The 19,852-nt window shown below is 39.0% G+C and overlaps 1 protein-coding gene across 5 annotated transcripts in view; it reads left to right on the top strand.

Annotated features, from left to right (window-relative positions):
- The window catches only part of VPS13D (vacuolar protein sorting 13 homolog D), a 90,666-nt gene that overhangs the window by 5,802 nt on the left and 65,012 nt on the right, over positions 1-19,852 (top strand). For 2 of the 5 annotated variants that reach the window (XM_029962462.1, XM_029962459.1), the window contains exons 10-31: positions 115-207; positions 932-1,142; positions 1,689-1,874; positions 2,096-2,226; positions 2,912-2,984; positions 3,474-3,644; positions 4,027-4,157; positions 4,497-4,629; positions 5,070-7,292; positions 7,478-7,629; positions 8,376-9,410; positions 10,140-10,230; positions 10,784-10,910; positions 11,761-11,941; positions 12,834-13,016; positions 14,058-14,105; positions 15,028-15,247; positions 15,836-16,046; positions 16,178-16,349; positions 16,649-16,761; positions 17,324-17,533; positions 19,497-19,762. In XM_029962462.1, coding sequence (XP_029818322.1) covers positions 115-207; positions 932-1,142; positions 1,689-1,874; positions 2,096-2,226; positions 2,912-2,984; positions 3,474-3,644; positions 4,027-4,157; positions 4,497-4,629; positions 5,070-7,292; positions 7,478-7,629; positions 8,376-9,410; positions 10,140-10,230; positions 10,784-10,910; positions 11,761-11,941; positions 12,834-13,016; positions 14,058-14,105; positions 15,028-15,247; positions 15,836-16,046; positions 16,178-16,349; positions 16,649-16,761; positions 17,324-17,533; positions 19,497-19,762 — 6,361 coding nt within the window. The remainder of the gene's footprint in view (positions 1-114; positions 208-931; positions 1,143-1,688; positions 1,875-2,095; positions 2,227-2,911; positions 2,985-3,473; positions 3,645-4,026; positions 4,158-4,496; positions 4,630-5,069; positions 7,293-7,477; positions 7,630-8,375; positions 9,411-10,139; positions 10,231-10,783; positions 10,911-11,760; positions 11,942-12,833; positions 13,017-14,057; positions 14,106-15,027; positions 15,248-15,835; positions 16,047-16,177; positions 16,350-16,648; positions 16,762-17,323; positions 17,534-19,496; positions 19,763-19,852) is intronic. The other 3 variants (XM_029962463.1, XM_029962461.1, XM_029962460.1) reach the window with 2 other exon arrangements.

Raw genomic sequence — 19,852 nt, 5'->3', positions numbered from 1 at the left:
GCCATGTTAGTTGTTCCTACGAGTCTCTAACTCAGTGCAGAGGTATTTGAAATGTTTGTGAACAACATGCTGTGTTCTTTTACTGCAGGTACTTGACCTTTTTTGTCTTTCTAGGCAGAAATGCATCGCATTGAGGATGAGCAGACTTATGAAGAGCTGAAGATTCTGTATGAGATAGTTCACAATAAATTTCATGACCTGGTTGAGGTGAGGAATATTCTCCATACAGGGTAATATTTGCAATCTTTAGCTGATTATTCTGAGGTATTGTGTGTTCTGTTCTGCTGGAGAGCCTTAGCATGTATTTGCTTTGATTTAGATGTGTGGTATTAATGCTAAAATTGCAAAAATGTTCAGTTCCTGTAGTTTTTACTGCTGTGTCTCTTGCACAGTGAAATCTTTTGCCTAGTCATATGATGATCTTCCCCAGCAGTATCCTTGCCAGAATTTCTAGGGCAGGTACTCTCCATCTTAAAGAAACAGATAGTGGAAATGAGTACTTGTAATGAGCGTTTTCCCAGAATAAATACGTGGCAGAAATGAGCCCCATGGAAATGGCTGCTGAGCACACTTCATAACACGTGGACTAATCTCTGTAACAGTTCAATGTCATCTCTCTCAAATACAGTTGCTAAAATTTAGAGCTGTGCTTTATGGTATCAAATGACTTCTTCTTTGGCTTAGTGTTTCTAGACTTAAGATTTAAATAATGACATATGGCTTCATATATGAATGTGCAGCACTGAGTGATGATCTATTTGTTATTTCTGTGCTGCTGCTCTTCTGTAGGCTGAGTATTGATTGAGACACTGCTGGAGTGCTGAGTAAACAGGAGATGGAGCTATGTTTTTATTGTGATGTTTTTGTACACTTGTGATACTCTTTCACTTACCAGCAGTAATGTGTGTGTGTGTTCAATATTCAAACACAGAATGTCAAAGAGCCCTTGCCTGATTCCCTTGGAGGTTCCCCTACTGCAGAATCCACCCATGGCAGCAGCACTGGGATGCTGCAGTACCTCCAGTCTTGGTTTCCTGGCTGGGGAGGTTGGTATGGAGATACCCAGCAGACATATGAAGGTGAACCTTTTGAAGGGCTGCTGCCAGACCCAAAGGAACAGTGGAATCCAGAAGACATCCTGGGTATGGAAATACAGGGTTTGCTACCATAGTGTGATACCTGGTCCAGGTGAACAGAAGCAGCTCTTTGGTTCTGTGCTGTTAAAGGGTTCCCTGTGTCACCTGAAGTACCCAGGTACCAGACCCTGCCTAGAGCTTAACACCTGTTGGAGTATCTCAGGACCTGGTGAACCTGCTGATTTCCAAAGTGTTATGTGCAATAAATTTGCTTCCACTGTTGTTGATGTTTATGGCAAAGAGCTTTGGGGCTTTTTCTATTCAAGTGGGGGGTTCATGTGACTGGGTATAACAGTAACAGTCCTGGGTTGTTGGGGTCTTTGTAAATTTATATTTACATTACCTTATTGAAGTAGAAGAGTTCTATGGAATATTCAGTATTTTTGAGGAAAAAGGTTTATCTGCTCTATCTTTTGTTTCTGTTCTTCTTCCCTAGAGCTGGAGAAATCTTTATTTTCAAATCAAAGAAACTGTTTCATTCTTCAGTAGCCTTTCACAATCTTAATTTATGTAATATGTTCTTTTGATTTTTGTTTTGTTTTTTTTCATTAGGTGCAGATGAATTTTTTGATCCTGCTGCAGATGCTTCAAGCATGAATACCTTTACCAAGAGAGATCATGTTTTTGCTAAATTAAATCTACAGTTGCAGGGTGGCTCTTTCACTCTTTTGCATAAGAAGAAGAAGAAGAAGGTGGTGCCTGCTGAGGAGACTGCTTTTATGCAGCTGGAGTTTTCAGGTAATAAGCCCATTTCTGTTCTTTCTCCCAAAGGACCAGAGCTGCCTCACAGTCATTGTAATGTATAACAAACTATAAAAATGTTTGGGTTTTTTGGTAGAAATAAATATACATTTAAGTACTTTCAAAAGTGCTTGTTGGACAGTGTTTGTTATCTGTGAAATTAAAGTAAAATGTATCCTGTGTACTAAAAGGAACAATTTTATGTCTTTATGTTCCAGGTGTAAAGATCTTGGCAGAATCCCTTCCTCGCAGAAAGTCTTCCCTTCTCAAAGTTCAGCTTGGTGGTCTTTTCCTGAGGGATTTGGCAACAGAAGGGACCATATTTCCTGTTCTTGTTTTCCCAAATCCTGTAGGTGAAAAAAAAAACTCTCTAAGTTACTCTGTAGGCTGCATAAGTGTGTATGAAACTAGTTATACTCCAAAACTCAACACGTTTTTCTTATCCCAGAAAGAGAACACAAAAGTCTTGAGGAAAAATTTCCACTTGCTGAACTTAGTTTTCCCCTCCCTTTCAAAAGATCATTTGCAGAAGTCCTCATCTTTTGCTCTGTATGATTGTGACTTTAACCTTTTATGTGTTGGGATGAAGATAATTTGTTGAACAACATTTGATTTTTGGAATAATCACCATTGCTGCTTAACCAGTGATTGTTCTTTTCCATAAAGCTCTGTGGTCCAAGTAAAGGTTTTATTTCCCCTGTACACTGGTACACTAAAGGCAGAAATGAATTCCAGAGGAGATTTCAAATTTCTCTTCCGAGCAAACAAAATTTGAATGCAATGCCATGAGAATTTCCCATGTATTTTGTGCTTTGTACTGGCTGCAATTTGCACTTCAGCCTGTCTGCTACAGGAGTGGGTAGTGTTGGCTTCTTAGTCATACTTTCTTCTCCTGTTTCACCATGGCAGGGAAAAAAAATGTACATAATAATCTCAGGCTATACATACATTTCAACAGAAAATACTTTTATGCTTATGTCAGGTGGCTTGGTTGATTTTATCTAAACAATCTTTTTCTTTTAAATTCTTATCAGCAAAAAGAGGTTGGCTGCATGTCTTCCTTTGGACTCCAAAGTTTGTCCTCAGAAATGACTAATCAGAACACTGGTAAAGATTTCATTTTATGTTTGATGACATAATTCCTACAAACCAGAAATTTCAAAACTGAGTGCCTAGAGTTTTGAATTCATGCAAATGCTTTTTGCAAGTGGTAAAGATAAAATCATAGAAGCTTTGTTTGGCCAGAAGGGTGGATGCAAGTTGGCTGTAAAGAAAGTAAGAAAAGATGTATTTCAAAACAATAGGAGTTGTATCTGCTCTGTGTTTTGGTTTAAAAAAGTTGTTAGGAGATCAACAGTAAGGCCCCAGTTTTACAAATGTTTTTATATATATACAAACATGTTGAATTCTGTTGATTGTAGAAATTGATGTTATTGCTTTTCTGTTACTAAAGAATTCTTAGACACTTCTACTTTCCTGGTAGTACCAGTTAAAAATCAGTTATTAAATTCTTTGGGGTTTGTTTTTTGCTTTTTGTCTATTTGTTTGTTTGGGGGGTTTTTTTACAACTGCTTTTTGTAACTTTTTTTTTTTCAGTTGCAGATCCTGATGCCCCAGTGTTTGAGATGCTTTATGAGAGAAATCCAATCCACAGCACTTTTGAGAGGCGCCTGGAAGTCAGTACCAGACCTCTAAATATTATTTACAATCCACAAGCCATTAAGAAAGTAGCTGACTTCTTCTACAAGGGAAGGGTTCATACCTCAGGTTAACCTTTATTGTGTTTTTTGGTGGGGTTGGGGTTTTGTTGGTGGTATTTTATCTTTTCTTGTCTTTCATTTTTATTTATTCGCATTCTTAGAAACACAAAGCACAAATCAAAGAATCCCCACTTTAAATTTAAATTAAGCTAATAAAGACCAGAAAAAGGAAGTGTTTTTTTAGGGGGACTGTTTTGTGCTTAGATGCTTCCTTTTCTTTGTGCAGCAGCCTGGTGAGTACAGACAGTGCCTTTCACCTGCTGTGTTTGCCTGGCCTATATTTTACTGCAAAAACTCAAATCTTTTCTGTTTTCTCCTTCTTTTCTTTTTTTCCTGATTCAGTAACATGAACAAAGTTATACCTAGTGAGTTTTCCATCTCTTGTGCAGGTTTTGGTTATCAATCTGAGTTAGAGGCAAGAGTGGCTGAAGCTGCCAGAAGACAGTACAACAAGCTGAAAATGCAGACAAAAGCTGAAATCAGGCAAACTATTGATCGTTTGCTGGTTGGAGACTTCATTGTAAGTTTGTGTCCCAAAAATGTTTATGCACCTTTCAGCCTTTTGTTTTAGGACTTGAAGCTCTAAGAGTGGGGCTTGTTGTTTGTTTGAGTGGTCTTTGTAAGCAGGTGGGGCGTTATACAGGTGGTGGTGTAATATTCCTTTGCCATCAGGAAATCCATGTTTGTGGTGCAGGGGATGTTTCACCTGCTGAAAAATGTCTCTTTATTGGCTGTAAAGGGAGTCTGTGGTTTAACAAGGTACCAAACTTGAGTGTGGCTGGAGTTTGTGAAGGTCAGCTCATGGCTTTTTTGCTTATGTTTTCTTCTGGGCTATTAAGTCTTCCTTCTTAACTTGCAGGAAAACAGCAAAAGCTGGACCGTGTGCCTTGATATCTCTGCCCCTCAGGTGATCTTTCCTGATGATTTCAAATTTGTGGATCCAGTGTTAGTTGTTGTAGATCTGGGAAGAATATTACTCACCAATTCTCAAGGTATGATCTAGAATTATTGTAGCTTTCCACCTTCTTTCAGAAACTCAGAGCTTAAAAACAAAAGGGTAAAAAAGGACAGGGAAGTTTTGAGGGGGGGATTCTTGATTTCTAAAGTAGAAAGAATCCTTTTCTTATGATAATAGAATGAAAGTCAATATTAGTCAATAAAGTCAATTGAACAACTGATAGATTTAAACCACACACACACAGATATATATATATATAGATATATATATATATAGATATATATATATAAATCTAATAGAATCTGATAGTATATAATATATAAGGAGACAAGGACAGTGCAAGTATGATTTGTGTTTAAAAAAATACAGCTTAAGACTGGATGACCAGATAACGATAAGAAACTTTTGGAATCAAATACTTTTTTGAATACTTTTGTTTATTTGTTTGTTTACTATTATTTTTTTAATCCACAGAAGAATCTAAAAGAACTGCAGATAATTTTTCCTCAGAAGCCAATGAACTGAGTGATGAGGAATATAAAACACCTCTTGCAACTCCTCCCAATACCCCTCCACCAGAATCCAACACCAGTAGTGGCATCAAAATGTCTGAATTTACTGGAGTAGAAATAAGTGAAGAGCAGCTACAGGCACACTTAATGAGTAAAAAAATGTATGAGAGATACACACTGTCATTTATGGACCTTCAGATCATGGTGGGCCGAGTGAAGGACAACTGGAAGCACGTTCAGGACAGTGATGTGGGTCCAACCCACGTGGTAGAAAAATTCAACGTTCACCTGCAGCTGGAGCGCAGACTGATCTACACCTCGGACCCCAAATACCCAGGGGCTGTCCTGTCTGGTAACCTGCCAGACTTGAAAATTCACATCAATGAAGACAAAATACTGGCTCTGAAGAACTGCCTTACGCAGCTGAGCACGTCTGAAACCAAGTCTGCAGATGCCCTGCACTTAGGGAGAGACAAGATCTTTGCAGAGGTGGACCAGTTTGGCAGTTTGCACGACTCTGTGATGAATCTCACCCAGAGTGTTGTCATGCTGGAGCAGCACACCAGGGAGGTTCTTGTGGAGTCTCAGCTGCTTTTGGCCGAGTTCAAGGTGAACTGTATGCAGCTGGGTGTGGAGAGCAACGGGAGATACATCTCTGTGCTCAAGGTTTTTGGCACCAATGCCCATTTTGTGAAGAGGCCATATGATGCAGAGGTGTCCCTGACTGTCCATGGCCTCTTGCTGGTTGATACTATGCAAACATATGGAACAGATTTTGATCTCCTGATGGCTTCTCATAAGAATCTGAGCTTTGATGTCCCAACAGGGAGCCTTCGAGACAGCAGGGCTCAGTCCCCGGTTTCTGGACCACACGATGCACGTCCCGTCGATGTCACTGCTTTGGCAGAGAGATGCACTACAGCCTCAAACACTTCACCTGGGAACAATGGAAAGGATCAAGAGTCCCTGATAAAATTAGAGTATCAGTTTGTGAGTGCAGAGTGCCCATCCATGAATTTGGATAGCAGCCTGCAGGTGATCTCTCTACAGGTCAACAACCTGGATATCATCCTTAATCCAGAGACTATCGTTGAACTGATTGGGTTTCTCCAGAAATCTTTCCCAAAGGACAAAGAAGATTCTAGTCCTCAGCCTTTAATCACTGACTTGGAAAGAGATTGGAGGGAACAGGAAACATTCCAGTCTACTTATGCCCAGAACACAGAGGTAGCAGTTGATATTCACTGGTTGAATATACTCCTCCTCAGGACAGTTGGCATGACAAATGGAGAAAAATATGGCAGAAAAATTGCCACAGCCAGTATTGGTGGCACCAAAGTGAATGTCTCCATGTGCAGTAAACTGGATGTGAATGGCTCTCTTGGATGCCTTCACCTTATGGATCTGACACAGGACAATGTAAAGAACCAGTACGTGGTGAGCATAGGGAACACAGTGAGGTATGAAAATCTCATGGGTGATGTAGATTACTTTGAATCTTTATTCTTCAGGCTCGATGATGGGAATAGCCTTCCAGATGCTTTAAGTTTCACTTTCACAGAAAAGTCAAAAGAGGAGTGTTCTCTCAACCTCAAAATGGCCTCCTTACACTACAACCACTCAGCCAAATTCCTGAAGGAGCTGACTTTGTCCATGGATGAGCTGGAGGAGAACTTCCGCAGCATGTTGAAAAGTGCAGCCTCCAAAGTCACCACAGTCCTGGCAACTAAAACTGCTGAATACAGTGAGATGGTTTCTTTGTTTGATACCACCCCACGATCGAGAGATGTTGCCAGCACAGAAGATAATGAAGGGGATGCATTTGGACCACAGCCCCTCAAAACTGATACTATCAAGCTCATATTGAATATAAACATTGAATCCCCAATTGTCTCCATACCTCGAAAGCCTGGTAGCTCTGAACTGCTTGTAGGTCATCTGGGACAGATATCAATCCAGAATTTTGTACCAGGAGAAGATGAATCTACGAGTGATAGGCTGCAAGTTGAAATTAAAGATATTAAAATGTATTCTTTAAATAGCAGTCAGTTTACGAGCAAGAAGGAGCCTGCAAGTGAGACACCTCATGGGCCACATTCTTCCTCAGGTCCTGCCAGTGTTAACAGCCAGGAAGAATCCCATTTTACTCGTCATGACTTCTTTGAATCATTACATAAAGGCCATGGTATGTTACTCAGAGGAGTCTTAATGACTTTAGTATAAGCAATAGATGGTGCTAAATATGTGTATTGTCCATAGGTCTGACTGTGTTTTGAGCAAGTTCAATAGCTACTACATGATCTCTTCTGTACAGTCTTTATAGGGTAATCACTTATTCTAATGTTGTTTTAATTTCACTTTCTCTTAAAGCTTTCCACATTCTGAATAACACCACCATCCAGTTTAAATTGGAAAAGATCCCACTAGACAGAGATTTGGAGTTAACTTTTCCTCTGAGTAATGAAGACTTTGGAGTATCAAGTGTTATGAGGATTGAAGGGAAATTTGTGAACCCTCTTCAGGTACAGAAATATAGTAATTTCCACTATCAATATAAAAGTATTTCCCTGCATGGAAGATAAGTATTTTTCAGGCCAATATCTTCAGGTTTAACATACTGGTAGTTTAGAAATCATATCCTTATACACATAGTTTGAAGAGACAGTCTTAAGTCATAATAACAATGATGAACATTTAACCTCATTTGGGGGCATTTTAGACATCTTTATGAATTAGTCTAACTTTTGCTTACCTTGAACACAGAAGCAAAAATAATTGTGTCACTGTCCAAATAAATGTATTTGCAGTTCTAGTAGAAACTAAGAATTAAAATGCCATTATCTTGAAAAAAATCTGTGCAGGAGCAGAGGTTTTAAATAAAGGAAACTGAAACTTCTAAAGCTAAGGAGACAAGCAATGATGGCTAAGTAGAAAGTTTGTTCCATACATTACTGTATAATCTCAGCATGGCAAATTAAGTTTGGATGGTTAATTATTTTTAACTAACTCTGTGTGGATGGTTTTTGCCCCAGGAATACAAGGGATCCTGTTGTGGGATCCTCTCCTGTATGTTTCCAGTTGGTGTCATCTTGCAGAGCTAATACAGAAGAATTGTTTTGCTTCAACTTTGCATTGTACCTTGTTCTGGATTACGTTTTACTTGTGGTTTGAAATTGCACAGTCTTTCCACTTGTGAGTTTTAAAATGTATGTACTGATGTTATTAATATGGAGAGCTGTGATGGTTGTTTCTTTTCTCTGCATTGTAGGTGGTGTTAGCAAAACACGTGTATGAACAAGTCCTTCAGACTCTGGATAATTTAATTTACAGCGAAGACTTGAACAAATTTTCAACCACTTCTGTGTCTCCAACTGGTCTTAGTTCTCCTTCAGCATCAGTTCATAGTACAGGCACAGAATTCTCGAGTGAGCGGAAGGAAAATGGCTTATTCAGCCACTCCGGTTTTAATTCTGTTCCAAACAAGCCCTTAGCTGTCAGGGAAACAAAGTCTTTCACTCAGATTCAAGCAAACTTTCATATCTCAGAGCTCCAGGTTCAGCTAAGTGGTGATCTCACACTTGGGGCACAAGGTCTTGTCAGCCTTAAGTTTCAGGATTTTGATGTTGAGTTTGCCAAAGATCACCCTCAGACCTTGTCCATCCAGATTGCCTTGCGCTCCCTGCTGATGGAGGATCTCCTGGAAAAGAAACCAGACTCGAAGTATAAGAACCTCATGGTGTCCCGGGGAGCACCCAAGCCCTCCAGTTTAGCACATAAGGAGTATCTTTCCCAGTCCTGTCCCTCAGTATCCAATGCAGAATATCCAGATATGCCACGTTCCCTCCCTTCCCACATGGAAGAAGCACCAAATGTCTTTCAGCTTTACCAAAGACCAGTTTGTGCCTCCCGTAAGAAGCCAAAAGAAGTTGCTGATTCTGAGTATCCTCTGACTCCACCTCCTTCTCCAACAGCAGACAGATCCAAGTTGCCCTGTGGAAAAAGTAACTTTGATGATTCCTTAGTTCATATCAATATATTTCTAGTGGATAGGAAACATCCCGAATTTTCCTCTCGCTATCACAAAATTAACCGTAGTGTAGATGTTGATTTTAATTGCCTAGATGTCTTAATAACTTTGCAAACTTGGGTAGTGATACTGGATTTCTTTGGGATTGGATCCACTGCTGATAACCATGCTATGAAGCCGCAGCCTGAAGATACTCAGCAGACAATCAAATCAGAAATAAATTCCTTGTCAGCTTCTCAAGCCCAAGAGCCTGTAAACACTAAACTGGATCTGAAGGTATACTTGAGATGCAAAACAGTAATTGGATTGTCTGTCATAAAACCTCTGGTTTATAGAAACTTAAGGTGACATTTACATCAAATGTTTTATATTCCAGTGGGGAATGTGCATAAATTCAGAAACAGGTTCAAAGTGTGTGTAGATGCAGCGTAAAAAAAATAGGAGTTATAGAAAAGCAAAACATTTGCAAAATTATTGGCTCCCTTGCTCTGTGACCCTCCTGTCTTGAATGGTAAAGTTGCTTCAGTATTAAAGACATGACATGCTGAAGTTGGTACTTTGCTGTTCTAGGTACTATGGAGTTATTTATACAAAAAAAGTATATACCTTTATATATATATATATATATGTATATCTCCATAGATGTCTATACATCTAGATGTATAAACATTTTTTTTAAAAAGACTATGATATACATACATATATATATTTAGTCTTTGCCCAAAGGTCTAACTTAGATGGGAGAAGCCTTCAAAGATAAAAGGATGCAGATGACAGTGCTGGGATTTGTTGTTGGCCTGGTCACTCTGTATTGCTTGGGAGACCTGTTAATGTGCAAACAAGGGAGTAAAAATGTTGCTTTCCTGCTGTGTCTCCCAATCAGATAATTGTTGTTTGCCATTCATGTGTTACAGTGCAATTGTCTGGAAAAATAAACTAAACAAGATGTTCCAGCTCTCAAGTCATGTTGTTTAATACCAATTTGTTGCTTTTTTGTTTGGCCAGGTCCATTCTTTGTCCTTAGTCCTGAATAAGACAACCAGTGAACTTGCTAAAGCCAGCGTGGCAAAACTTGCAGCTCACTTGGAAGTGATTGGTGAGTGGATGGAAGGGCTGAGGTTGTTTGCAGCTTAAAACACAAAGAGGTTTGCACTGGAGTTGTGATTTGATATGTTTTAATTTTGGTGCTCACTGGGTATTTGTGTGTTTTTCCTGGACAAGATGCACATTCCCTTCCCACTGCTTCTTCCTCTGCTTTTTTAGGCTTGATTTGAAATCCTGGCAGCCCTCCCAGTTGTCAAACCCTTGATCATTGTAGCTGAGTGTGGCTGGGATTTTAATACCTCACTTTCACAGAGCAGAACAATAGTGTTTATTACTGTTTGAGAGGAAAGAAAGCAGTTGTATCTAAGTTTTCCCAAATCAAAGTAGTGCGATCACACGATGTATATAAAGCATAGAGTCATGTCTGGGTTAATCTAATCTTTGTAGCAGAAAGATGTGATTTTCTTTGAACATGAGGTTTAATGTTTAATTGAATGTGATTGATTTAATTACTTGTAACGAGGTTATCCCACTAATAGAAACTTCTGGGGTTTAGTAACTTATCTGTGTTTGAAAATCCTGATTGTCTGTCCTTTGTTTTGCAGAGGGAGATTTAGCCTTGCAGGGAAGTATTGGAAGTCTGTCCTTAAGTGATCTTACAGCTCATGGAGAATTTTACAGAGAACGTTTCACTACCAGTGGTGAAGAAGCTCTCATTTTCCAAATCTTTAAGTATGAATTTAAACTTCTTGTTACTCAGTATTAGCTCCCAACACTCCCAAAACCCAAACAAACTCAAAATACCCAAACTCTCAGGGCTGCATGATTCTACTTTGGCCTCTTGTGACCTAAATGAGACTTTGAACATTTTCAGTCATAAACTTACGATTTTTAACTTTTCTTTGTCTGCAATGTACATGGTTTATCAAGAAAAGTAGCTTTTTAATTCTCTCTAAAGCTGTTCTTGAAACTGCATTGATAGTTCCTAGATAAAACAGTAGTTGATTTTTAAAAGATGGAAAAGATTTTCAAGTGATGAAATAGATTTTGCATTGCTTCTTAATTTTGGACTTAGGGGTTTGCTTTTGTCATAGTGTACATTTGAATTTCTTCTGCTTTGTTTAAAGCCAGAGTTCTTATCCTGTGCTGTTTCATGGTTTGCCACCCCCTCCTCCACCCACTAGAATTAATCAGAGTAGAAATTATTCAAGTAATGTTATGGAATTAATTTCAAATATATCAGCACACTGATTCAGAGTTGAGTGTACACATTATCATGCAGTGGAGCACTTACCTTAAGATATAAAATCACCAAAGGTCTGTCAGGTGTGTAGAGCTAAAAGGTACATTCCAAATGTAGAATTTTCTTGTTTGCTTAATTAAAACTCCTACATATACATAATTTAGAAATAATTAATACAAGCCCAATTCTTCATGTCTGTTACTGAAATAGTTTTAATTACATGCGGTGAACATCAGTAAAATCCTCTATATTATTATTGTTTTGAGTGCAAAAAAATGAATAAGCGGTTTCTAAAAGGTAGCTGAGATTGCTAAATGTTGCTTTTAACCTTTCTTCCAGGTATGGGAGGCCAGACCCTTTGCTGCAGAGGGAGTGTGACATCCGTGTCACCCTGAGGATGGCCTCAGTGCAGTATGTGCACACCCAGCGCTTCCAGGCTGAGGTGGTGTCCTTCATCCAGCATTTCACTCAACTTCAGGATGTCCTGGGGAGGCAAAGAGCAGCCATTGAAGGACAAACAGTATGTCTGGGGTTTTTTCTGCTCTTTCCCAGCTTTTGCAGTTGAAATGCAATATGTAATTTATGTTAATGCATCAACTCAGTTAAATTGAAATGGTGAGAGGCTTCAGAGTTCTGGCGTTGCTGCAGATTTCTCATCTTGTAGTCAAAACACCTTATTTAGGGCCATCCTGCTGCTCTTTGAAAGTGTAGAATACCAAATGTACACATTACTTAAAACACCTGGATCCTGCAGGATGCACTGGTCAAAAAGTCAAGGTGTTATCTTGCCTTTTTCTCCAATGCTCACCAGGTAATAATACCTGAATAAGGAGAACCAAGGGAGAAGTTCTGTTCCACTCAGGTCTCTGGTTTAGTTTGCTGGTAGACTGAGAAAATCAGATGCTGAACTCAAGCATGATAAAACCTATCAATAATCATGACAGTCATGGACTATTTTATGACAAAACCTAATGTGGGAGTGAATACTTGGACCTATTAAAATGCTTCGTTGTACATCACTTGGAGAGTGAATCTGATTTTGAAACATCTGTTCTAAATGATGAGGTTTTTTTCCTTTTGTAAATAATTTTTCTTGAGTAAGTTTTTTAACAGTGAGCTGAGCAGTGTCTGGTTTGCCCCTTAGCTCAGTGGTGACAGTGTGTGTCACTCCTGATCTGCACCTGCTGCACAGGTATTTCCTCTTGGCATCAGAATCCTTTCTTAATGACCCTTTATTCTCTGCCTGAAACAAGAGTTTGAGGTGTTCTTTTTTTGTATAAAATTTTACCACATCTTAATTGTGTAAATCAAGAAGTAATGTTCCTGAGTTCAGTACTAATCAGTGTGAAATAATCACCCACTTCCTGGAATTTTCGTAATTATTTTTTTAAATGCATTTTTGCTTTTCCCAGGTAAGAGACAAAGCCCAGAGAGCTTCCCGAGTTCTCCTTGATATTGAGGCTGGTGCTCCTGTTCTGCTTATCCCTGAAAGCTCCAAGTCCAACAGTCTCATTGTAGCTAATCTGGGAAAGCTGAAAGTCAAGAACAGATTCCTGTTTGCAGGAATGCCAGGCACCTTCTCCTTAAAGAACAAGGTAAGAACATGACTTCATTTAACAGCTGGGGGGTTTCCTAGTTCTTGTGCATTTTATTTCTGCATTCTGGTAAATGATTCTTATGTTTTACTTTATATGTAGACTTTATACTACTAATAATGCCAGCCTGTGCCAGTGTGCTGGGTAATCTTATGGATCTGGGCTGAGCTGCTCCCTCTGTGCCTGCACCTGGGGTTGTTGTCTGAGGCATTCAGAACACAGAGGGACTGAACTGAGTCTGTTCTGAGAGAACAGAGGGAATAAAGGAGTGAACTCACTCCAGCTGGTCTTGTTGGGAAGTAGGACCCAGCTGGGTGCACACCTGAACCTGGGAGCACAACGGGCTTCCAGCTGACCCTGCTTGGTAGCAAAAATTTCCACCATGTGAGTCACAGAAAACAAGGATCTGTGTTGGCTCAGGCTTGGGGCAGTACACTGAAGAGCAGAATTGGGTTTAATTTATTTCTTTGTGCTCTCAGTGTGTGTAGTTGCTTTGATCAGTGAAACCTAGTGAAAGGTTTCCCTTGCACCCCTGGCAAGGCACAGGACAGGAGGAGCTGGTGTTGCTCTTGAGAGATGCAGCCCCAAAATTTGGGGTAAGGAAAATCCATCTTGGATGGCTTTCTGTATCTAACCTAGGCAACAAAATAGGTGGTTGTCTGGGAACCCCTAATTCCATTTTGAAGGGGGGTAGGAATGAGGTGGATTAAAGTGCTGCAGCAGTTTGTGGTGTGTCTGTTGCCTCCATCTGATTTATATCCACCAGTGTCTTTGCTGTAAGGAAACACTGGACTGCAATATTGAGTTGTTTTCTGTTCTGTGCTGATGTATTTAAGGGCTTGTAAGTGGTAGATTCCTAAATTAATATAAGAAATTAAAACAAAGGATGTGTGCGCAGTAGTTTTATTTCAACCTAAAAATACTGTGTTGTGTAGCACTGTAGAAATTTAGGTGTTTGAAATGGAATTAGGTGTGGTTTGGCTTTTTTTTTTTTGGTGGTTTTGTTTTCATTTTTTTCTCTGTTCTATGTTTATTTTTGAGGATCGGATTTTACAAGGCAATGCATACAAGGATCCTGTTTTATTTGAGGTATTTCACATCTTTGTGGCAGTGTTCAGGTGCTCCTCATTCATCTTAAAAAAAGGAAATATTCTTGTGGAATTTAGCACTTTAAAAAGTTCCTTCATTCATTAAAAATTATGGTTTTGTTCTAAAGATTTTGCTAAATTCTATAAGAATTGGATTTAAATTTGTTGTGGTGTGCTCTTTCTGCATGTCTGAGGAGCTGTTAATTTGGATTTAATTGCATAAATTCATAGATTTATTGATGATGTGATGACTTTTCTTTGCATGTACTTATGAAATGTTAATTTTTCAAATTTTTTTCTTAAAATCCTTATCATGATGACAATGAATTTTTGCAATTTTTTCTAATATTTAAAAACCACATAAGGGAAGAAAATGGTCACTCCATCATGGAAAACTATGAAATTGGTCAAGCAGGATTTTTGGGAGAAGAAATTCCTAATGTTGATGTGACTTTTCCTAGTGAACTTACCCTTTGCAGATTTTTGATGCAAGGCAGCTCATAAGATTTCCATGGCATATGTTATTTTCATCACCTGAAAAACAGCTTTAAATATTTAACCATCTTTATTCTACAGAAATGTTTAGTATCTTGACAGTCTTACCCCTCCATTTGGTATTAATTCCATTTACATGACAGCTTTTTTGTTTTGTGCAAAACCCTGTAATTTTGAATTAGTTTCTCATTGAAAAGATTTTACAGCTTTTTGGGAAATGTTGCTGAAATGAACTTTTTAAGAAATAAAATGTTTTCATCTGCTGTTAAGGTTGTAGGATAAAAGTTTGGCCATCAGTAAAAGATACTGGCATTCAAATAAAATATGTAGTTTTTGACAGGAATTTGTTGCAGCTTGAACCTTGATGCACTGGTTCCTTAGAATTTAAATTAAATATCTATTCTTAATTATAAAATTCTTTTCTTTAGCAGGATTCAGTTCAATTTTCATCTCCTTTGGGAACCCCAAAACACAGCATGAAGAAAACAAGTGCTGATGAGTCCAAAGTACCGATGGAAGGGCTGGTCATGAAAAAATCATCAGGAACAAACATTTCCAGGCTGAAGAATGAGCCTGCACTGAACACTTCAAATAAACAACTAGGGCACCAAGCCAAGCTGCCTGTTGTACCCAACCCTGACAGCCCAGGTATGTGAGGAACAGGAGAAACCCCCCAGAGCTCTTCTTTTTTCTGCTGAAATAGGACAGGGACATTTTGCTTCGATCTCACGTGACACTGAAAAAAAAAAAGGCTCTGGGTCTGAAGACTGTGGATTTGAAAAGAAACGACTTCTTAGATTTCAGGCTGATTTTTACAGCTGTGAAAGGATTAGGGAGTTGTAGTTCAGTTCCTGGAAGAATATTCCTGCAGTTTGGGTGGTTTGAGTTGCACATTGCAGACACAGAAATACAGTTGGACTCTCAGTTGAGAGTTTACATTTACCTGTGAATGAGCTCAGTGTCTGGTAGTTACAGATACTGATGAGTGCGAATAAAAAAAATTTAAAAATTGGAATAAATTCAAGACAAAATTATGTTTCTTTTTAAAAGTTAAATTTTTCCTTGAAGTGAATGAGTTGGTATCTGGTAGTTACAGATAGTGATGATCGTGAATAAAACCCCAAAAATTTGGAATAAAATCAAGAGTAAATTAAATTTCTCATTAAAAGTAAGGTGCATTAGTTTTGTGCAGATTCTGTTTTTTTTCTTTCTGAATGTGTTATCTCATCCCTGCAGAGGATCACATCTGCCTCTTAGACTGCATTGTGGTTGATCTGCAGGACATGGACATCTTTGCTGCACAGAGATACCAGAGAGAGTATTCCAAGGCTGTGGAAGATACCAGTGCAGACTTGAGCTTTCCATCCTACTTGGTGAGGCAGACAGGGGGGAGCCTGCTGACAGAACCCTTCAGACTGAAGTTACAAGTGGAGAGAAACTTGGACAAGTGAGTTTGACCAGGATCCCTCTGTGCTGTCAGCCTGAAGCTGTGTTTCACATGCCTTTTACTGTATCCTGAAAGCCTTGCCTGCTGTGTCAGAGCTCCTGGGAAGGCTGAGGTTTTCCCCTTTGTTGCAGGGAGCTGAGCCATGCAGTTGCAGACATATCAATACATGGCAACCTGTCATCAGTGCACTGCTCCCTGGACCTGAACAAGTACAAACTGATCCGTGGGCTGCTGGAGAACAACCTGGGGGAGCCCATCGAGGAGTTCATGCGCCCCTACGACCTGCAGGATCCCAGGATTCATGTAAGAGGAGCTGTGTGCACCTGGAATTCTGTCTTGGAGTGTCTCTGGGGGTTTTGCTGATGGCAGCAACGTTTTAAGAACAGAGCTATAGAGCAGTAGTGTGAAAATGGATTAACAGGCATTTTCAACTCCAAGGCCACACTGCTGTGAAATGTAACATTTCCCCAGTAATGGCTGATGACACAACCTGAAGGAGAGGGACCCCACAGCTGTTTGCATTGGCCTGGGATAAGGTTTAATTCAGAAATGAAGGTTAAACAGATGCTCTGAAAAAGAATGTTGGTGTTTTCCACTTTCAGACAGTTTTGAGTGGAGAAGTGTACACTTCCATGTCGTTCCTCATTGACATGGTCAACGTGAGCCTGGAACTGATGGATCCAAAGGGAAGAGATGGACACAACTCTTTAGCCAGGTAGGAATGTCCTTTTGTTACTCAATTCCTTATCCTAAATACTATGTTCATCTGAAAGATATAGGACAAGAATTGAAGTAATATGTGGAATTACAGTTTAATAATGCAGTGAAATAGAATTTCTTAATTAGAGTTCAAATGAGAGTTTGAGCTGCTCTGAAAGATGGAAGGGAATGACACTGTACAAAAGATACCATCTGTGTCCTTCCAGTTGTTCTTGAAACAACAGTTCAGTAATCAGTTAACTTCCTCAAGATGAATAGTATTTTAATTAAGGAAATGATGTGAGGGAAGTTCAAAAAAACAGATTTCTGCTCTATGTTGGCTTGATTTGTTTGTTTTTTTTTCTTAATCCAGAAGGTTCTGTATAATTGGAAAATATAATTACATACAGTATAGATCTACTTTCTATCACTGTGACATGAGATGTGATTATAGTTGTTTTAGAAAATACCTAAATGGAAGATACCATCAGTATCCCATACTTTTAAAATAAGTGCCTTCAAGGAATAAATATACCCTAAGTCTCTTCAATGCATTGTTTTGCTTTTTATTCTCCCAGGTTTGATTTTAAGAAATCCAAGTTGCTTTTTGAAAGCTCTTCCAATGGAACAAAGTCTGTCAACCTGGTTTCCCATTCCATGATGGCCTTTGACACCCGTTATGCTGCACAGAAATATGCTGCAGGGCCCCCAAATGTCTTCAACTGCATCTTCCAGTCCTCCAAGAACACCAGCAGCCCAGGAGCCATCCAGATTGAACTGCACTTCAGGTTGGGAATTCTGGGATTTGCTTGTTTTTAATAATGACATAACCAGGATTGTCCTGTTGTAATACCCCTGTTATTAATGTAGATAAACTTACTGGCATTGTTTTTAAATCTGATCACATTTTTGGGGTGGTCAGTGGTACTTGATAGATTGAAATCTGCAGTTATTGATGAACTGAAAGTTGGATTTTTTTCTCCCTTTTTGCAATAAAATTTAGGTTTGAATGTCTAGTGAATCAGATGAAGTTCTGACCTATCAAAATCAGTAGTGCTTAAAGCTCGATAAGTCTGGCTTATCACTTGTATGTTTGCATAAAACCAGATTGTAGAATTTGTAACATAAGTTGTAAAAAAGCTGTTTCCCAGCAGGTGTCACACGAGCCTTTCTGAGACCATCAAATACAGACTGAAACAGCACCTCTTTCAAAACAACCTCTATATTCTCTTCTGTGTTCTGTCCTATCCTGTTTGCTTTTCCTTGTCTATTTTGATCTAATTTAATATTGAAAATGGGAATATGAAGTATAATGACAGTATTTACCAGTATCAGCATGGTGTTTGGTAGGGAGATGTTAACTTTAAAAGGAGAGTGAACTAGAGATGTTGCTTTCACTTTTGGTCAGATTTACTGACCAAACACAGGCTTTTCACTCTTCTGTAAGTGTGACACCTTCTGAAGCAGTTGCAGGAGCAATGTAGAAAAAAACCTGTGGACTATTTTAATCCAACAGAAAACCTTGAAGCCTTTTGTTCATAAAAACCAATCAAAGAAACTTCAGACAATTGAGAGAAATTTGTTTTGAAGGTTTGGATGCTACATGATGGTTATAAGTACTTAATAAGTGTGTTCAGAAAGACATTGACATTTTGATTGGAATAAAACTAAGATGGGATTTACTTTAAGAAAACCTAAACCCCCACCAACTGGTTTTCACAGGACTGTTGAGTCAGTAGCTGCCTAGATTAGGCACAGTTAGTGACTTTGCACAGTACAGCTTAATCTGGTTTATGAGTGATGGGTTCAAGAATCTTCTTCCCAACTGTTCTGCTTTTCCATTTCAGCCACAGCAGCATGTGTTCTGCTTTTAGTGGTGAGAGCATCCTTGGCACTGGAAGGAGGTGCTGGCAGAGCTCAGTGATAGTGTTGTACTGGCTGGTGCCTTTTGAAATCTCCTGGAGAGCCAGGGAGAGTTAAAGGCTTGTGCTGTTGGAAGCAGAGCAGACAGGCTGCTCCCACAAAGGATCACAGTTCTTTAGAGATTTTATAGTCCACAATGTGCTGGATATAAAACTGTTTCATGGTACTTAAGCACTTAGATGATTTTCCAGTTAGCATGACCAAATATAAGTGGTATTCCAGATCCTGAAGCCAAACACTTTTATCCCTCCTAGCCAGACACTCAGAATGTGATACTGGGAGTTCAGGCAGGCTGACATTTTTTGGGGATGACAGAGCAGCTTCCTGTGCTGCAAAATGCTGTCAGGGTGTGAGGGGAAACACATTGAACGTCTCATCTCAGAGCCAGGTCTGAGTTTCACATGCAGTACTTTAGGTTTGATACTCAGCAGATGTCAAATGATAATAAAAAGATCAGTTTTAAAATCTGAGACTTTGCAAATTCATATCAATAATGTAAATGTATTAAAGGAGCTTTTATAAATGTCCTGTTAGGCAGTTTCTCAGTTCATTCTTTTTGTCATTGCAGCTTAGAATTCATGCACTTAAGACCTGTTGGGTTTCTGTGGGTACAGCAACTTGATGAATTTCAATGTTATTCAATCTTATATATATAAAATAATAATCTTATTCAATCTTCTATTTTTTTTTTAAAGGACAGATACTCTGTAGACTAAGTGTATCCCTTGGAAGTTCATATAATTCTTACTGGATACTGATAGTTTTTGGTGTGATTTTAAATCTATGCAAGATGTAAAGTTCACTTGTATTCTTTTCTCTTCTTGAAAGGTCTACTAAGGATTCCTCCAGTTTCACAGTTGTTCTGAACAATCTTCGTGTGTTCCTGATATTTGACTGGTTGTTGCTGGTCCATGACTTTTTATATACTCCTGGAGATACCAAAAAGCGGGAAAACCCCCTTTCGTCCCGGCAGAGAACTTACATCAGTGACACAACTGTGGTTCCCAAAGCAGTGAAAAGTGGGGTTGTTACCAAACGTTCTTCACTGCCTGTGACTGCAGAAAAGCAGCTGGAAGTGAAGGTTAATGTGACAGGTAAACGTGCTCTTCTCTAGTGCTTTTGTAGGAGCTTTTCTCGTTAAAATCCATGTGCTGGTGGAAAACCAGATCCATTAAAGGAAATCA

This window comes from Manacus vitellinus, unplaced genomic scaffold, assembly GCF_001715985.3.
Source record: "Manacus vitellinus isolate BGI_N305 unplaced genomic scaffold, ASM171598v3 scaffold_46_pilon, whole genome shotgun sequence".
NCBI lineage: Eukaryota > Metazoa > Chordata > Aves > Passeriformes > Pipridae > Manacus > Manacus vitellinus.
The sequence above is the reverse complement of the archived record's forward strand: the minus strand, read 5'-3'. Positions and strand labels throughout refer to the sequence as shown.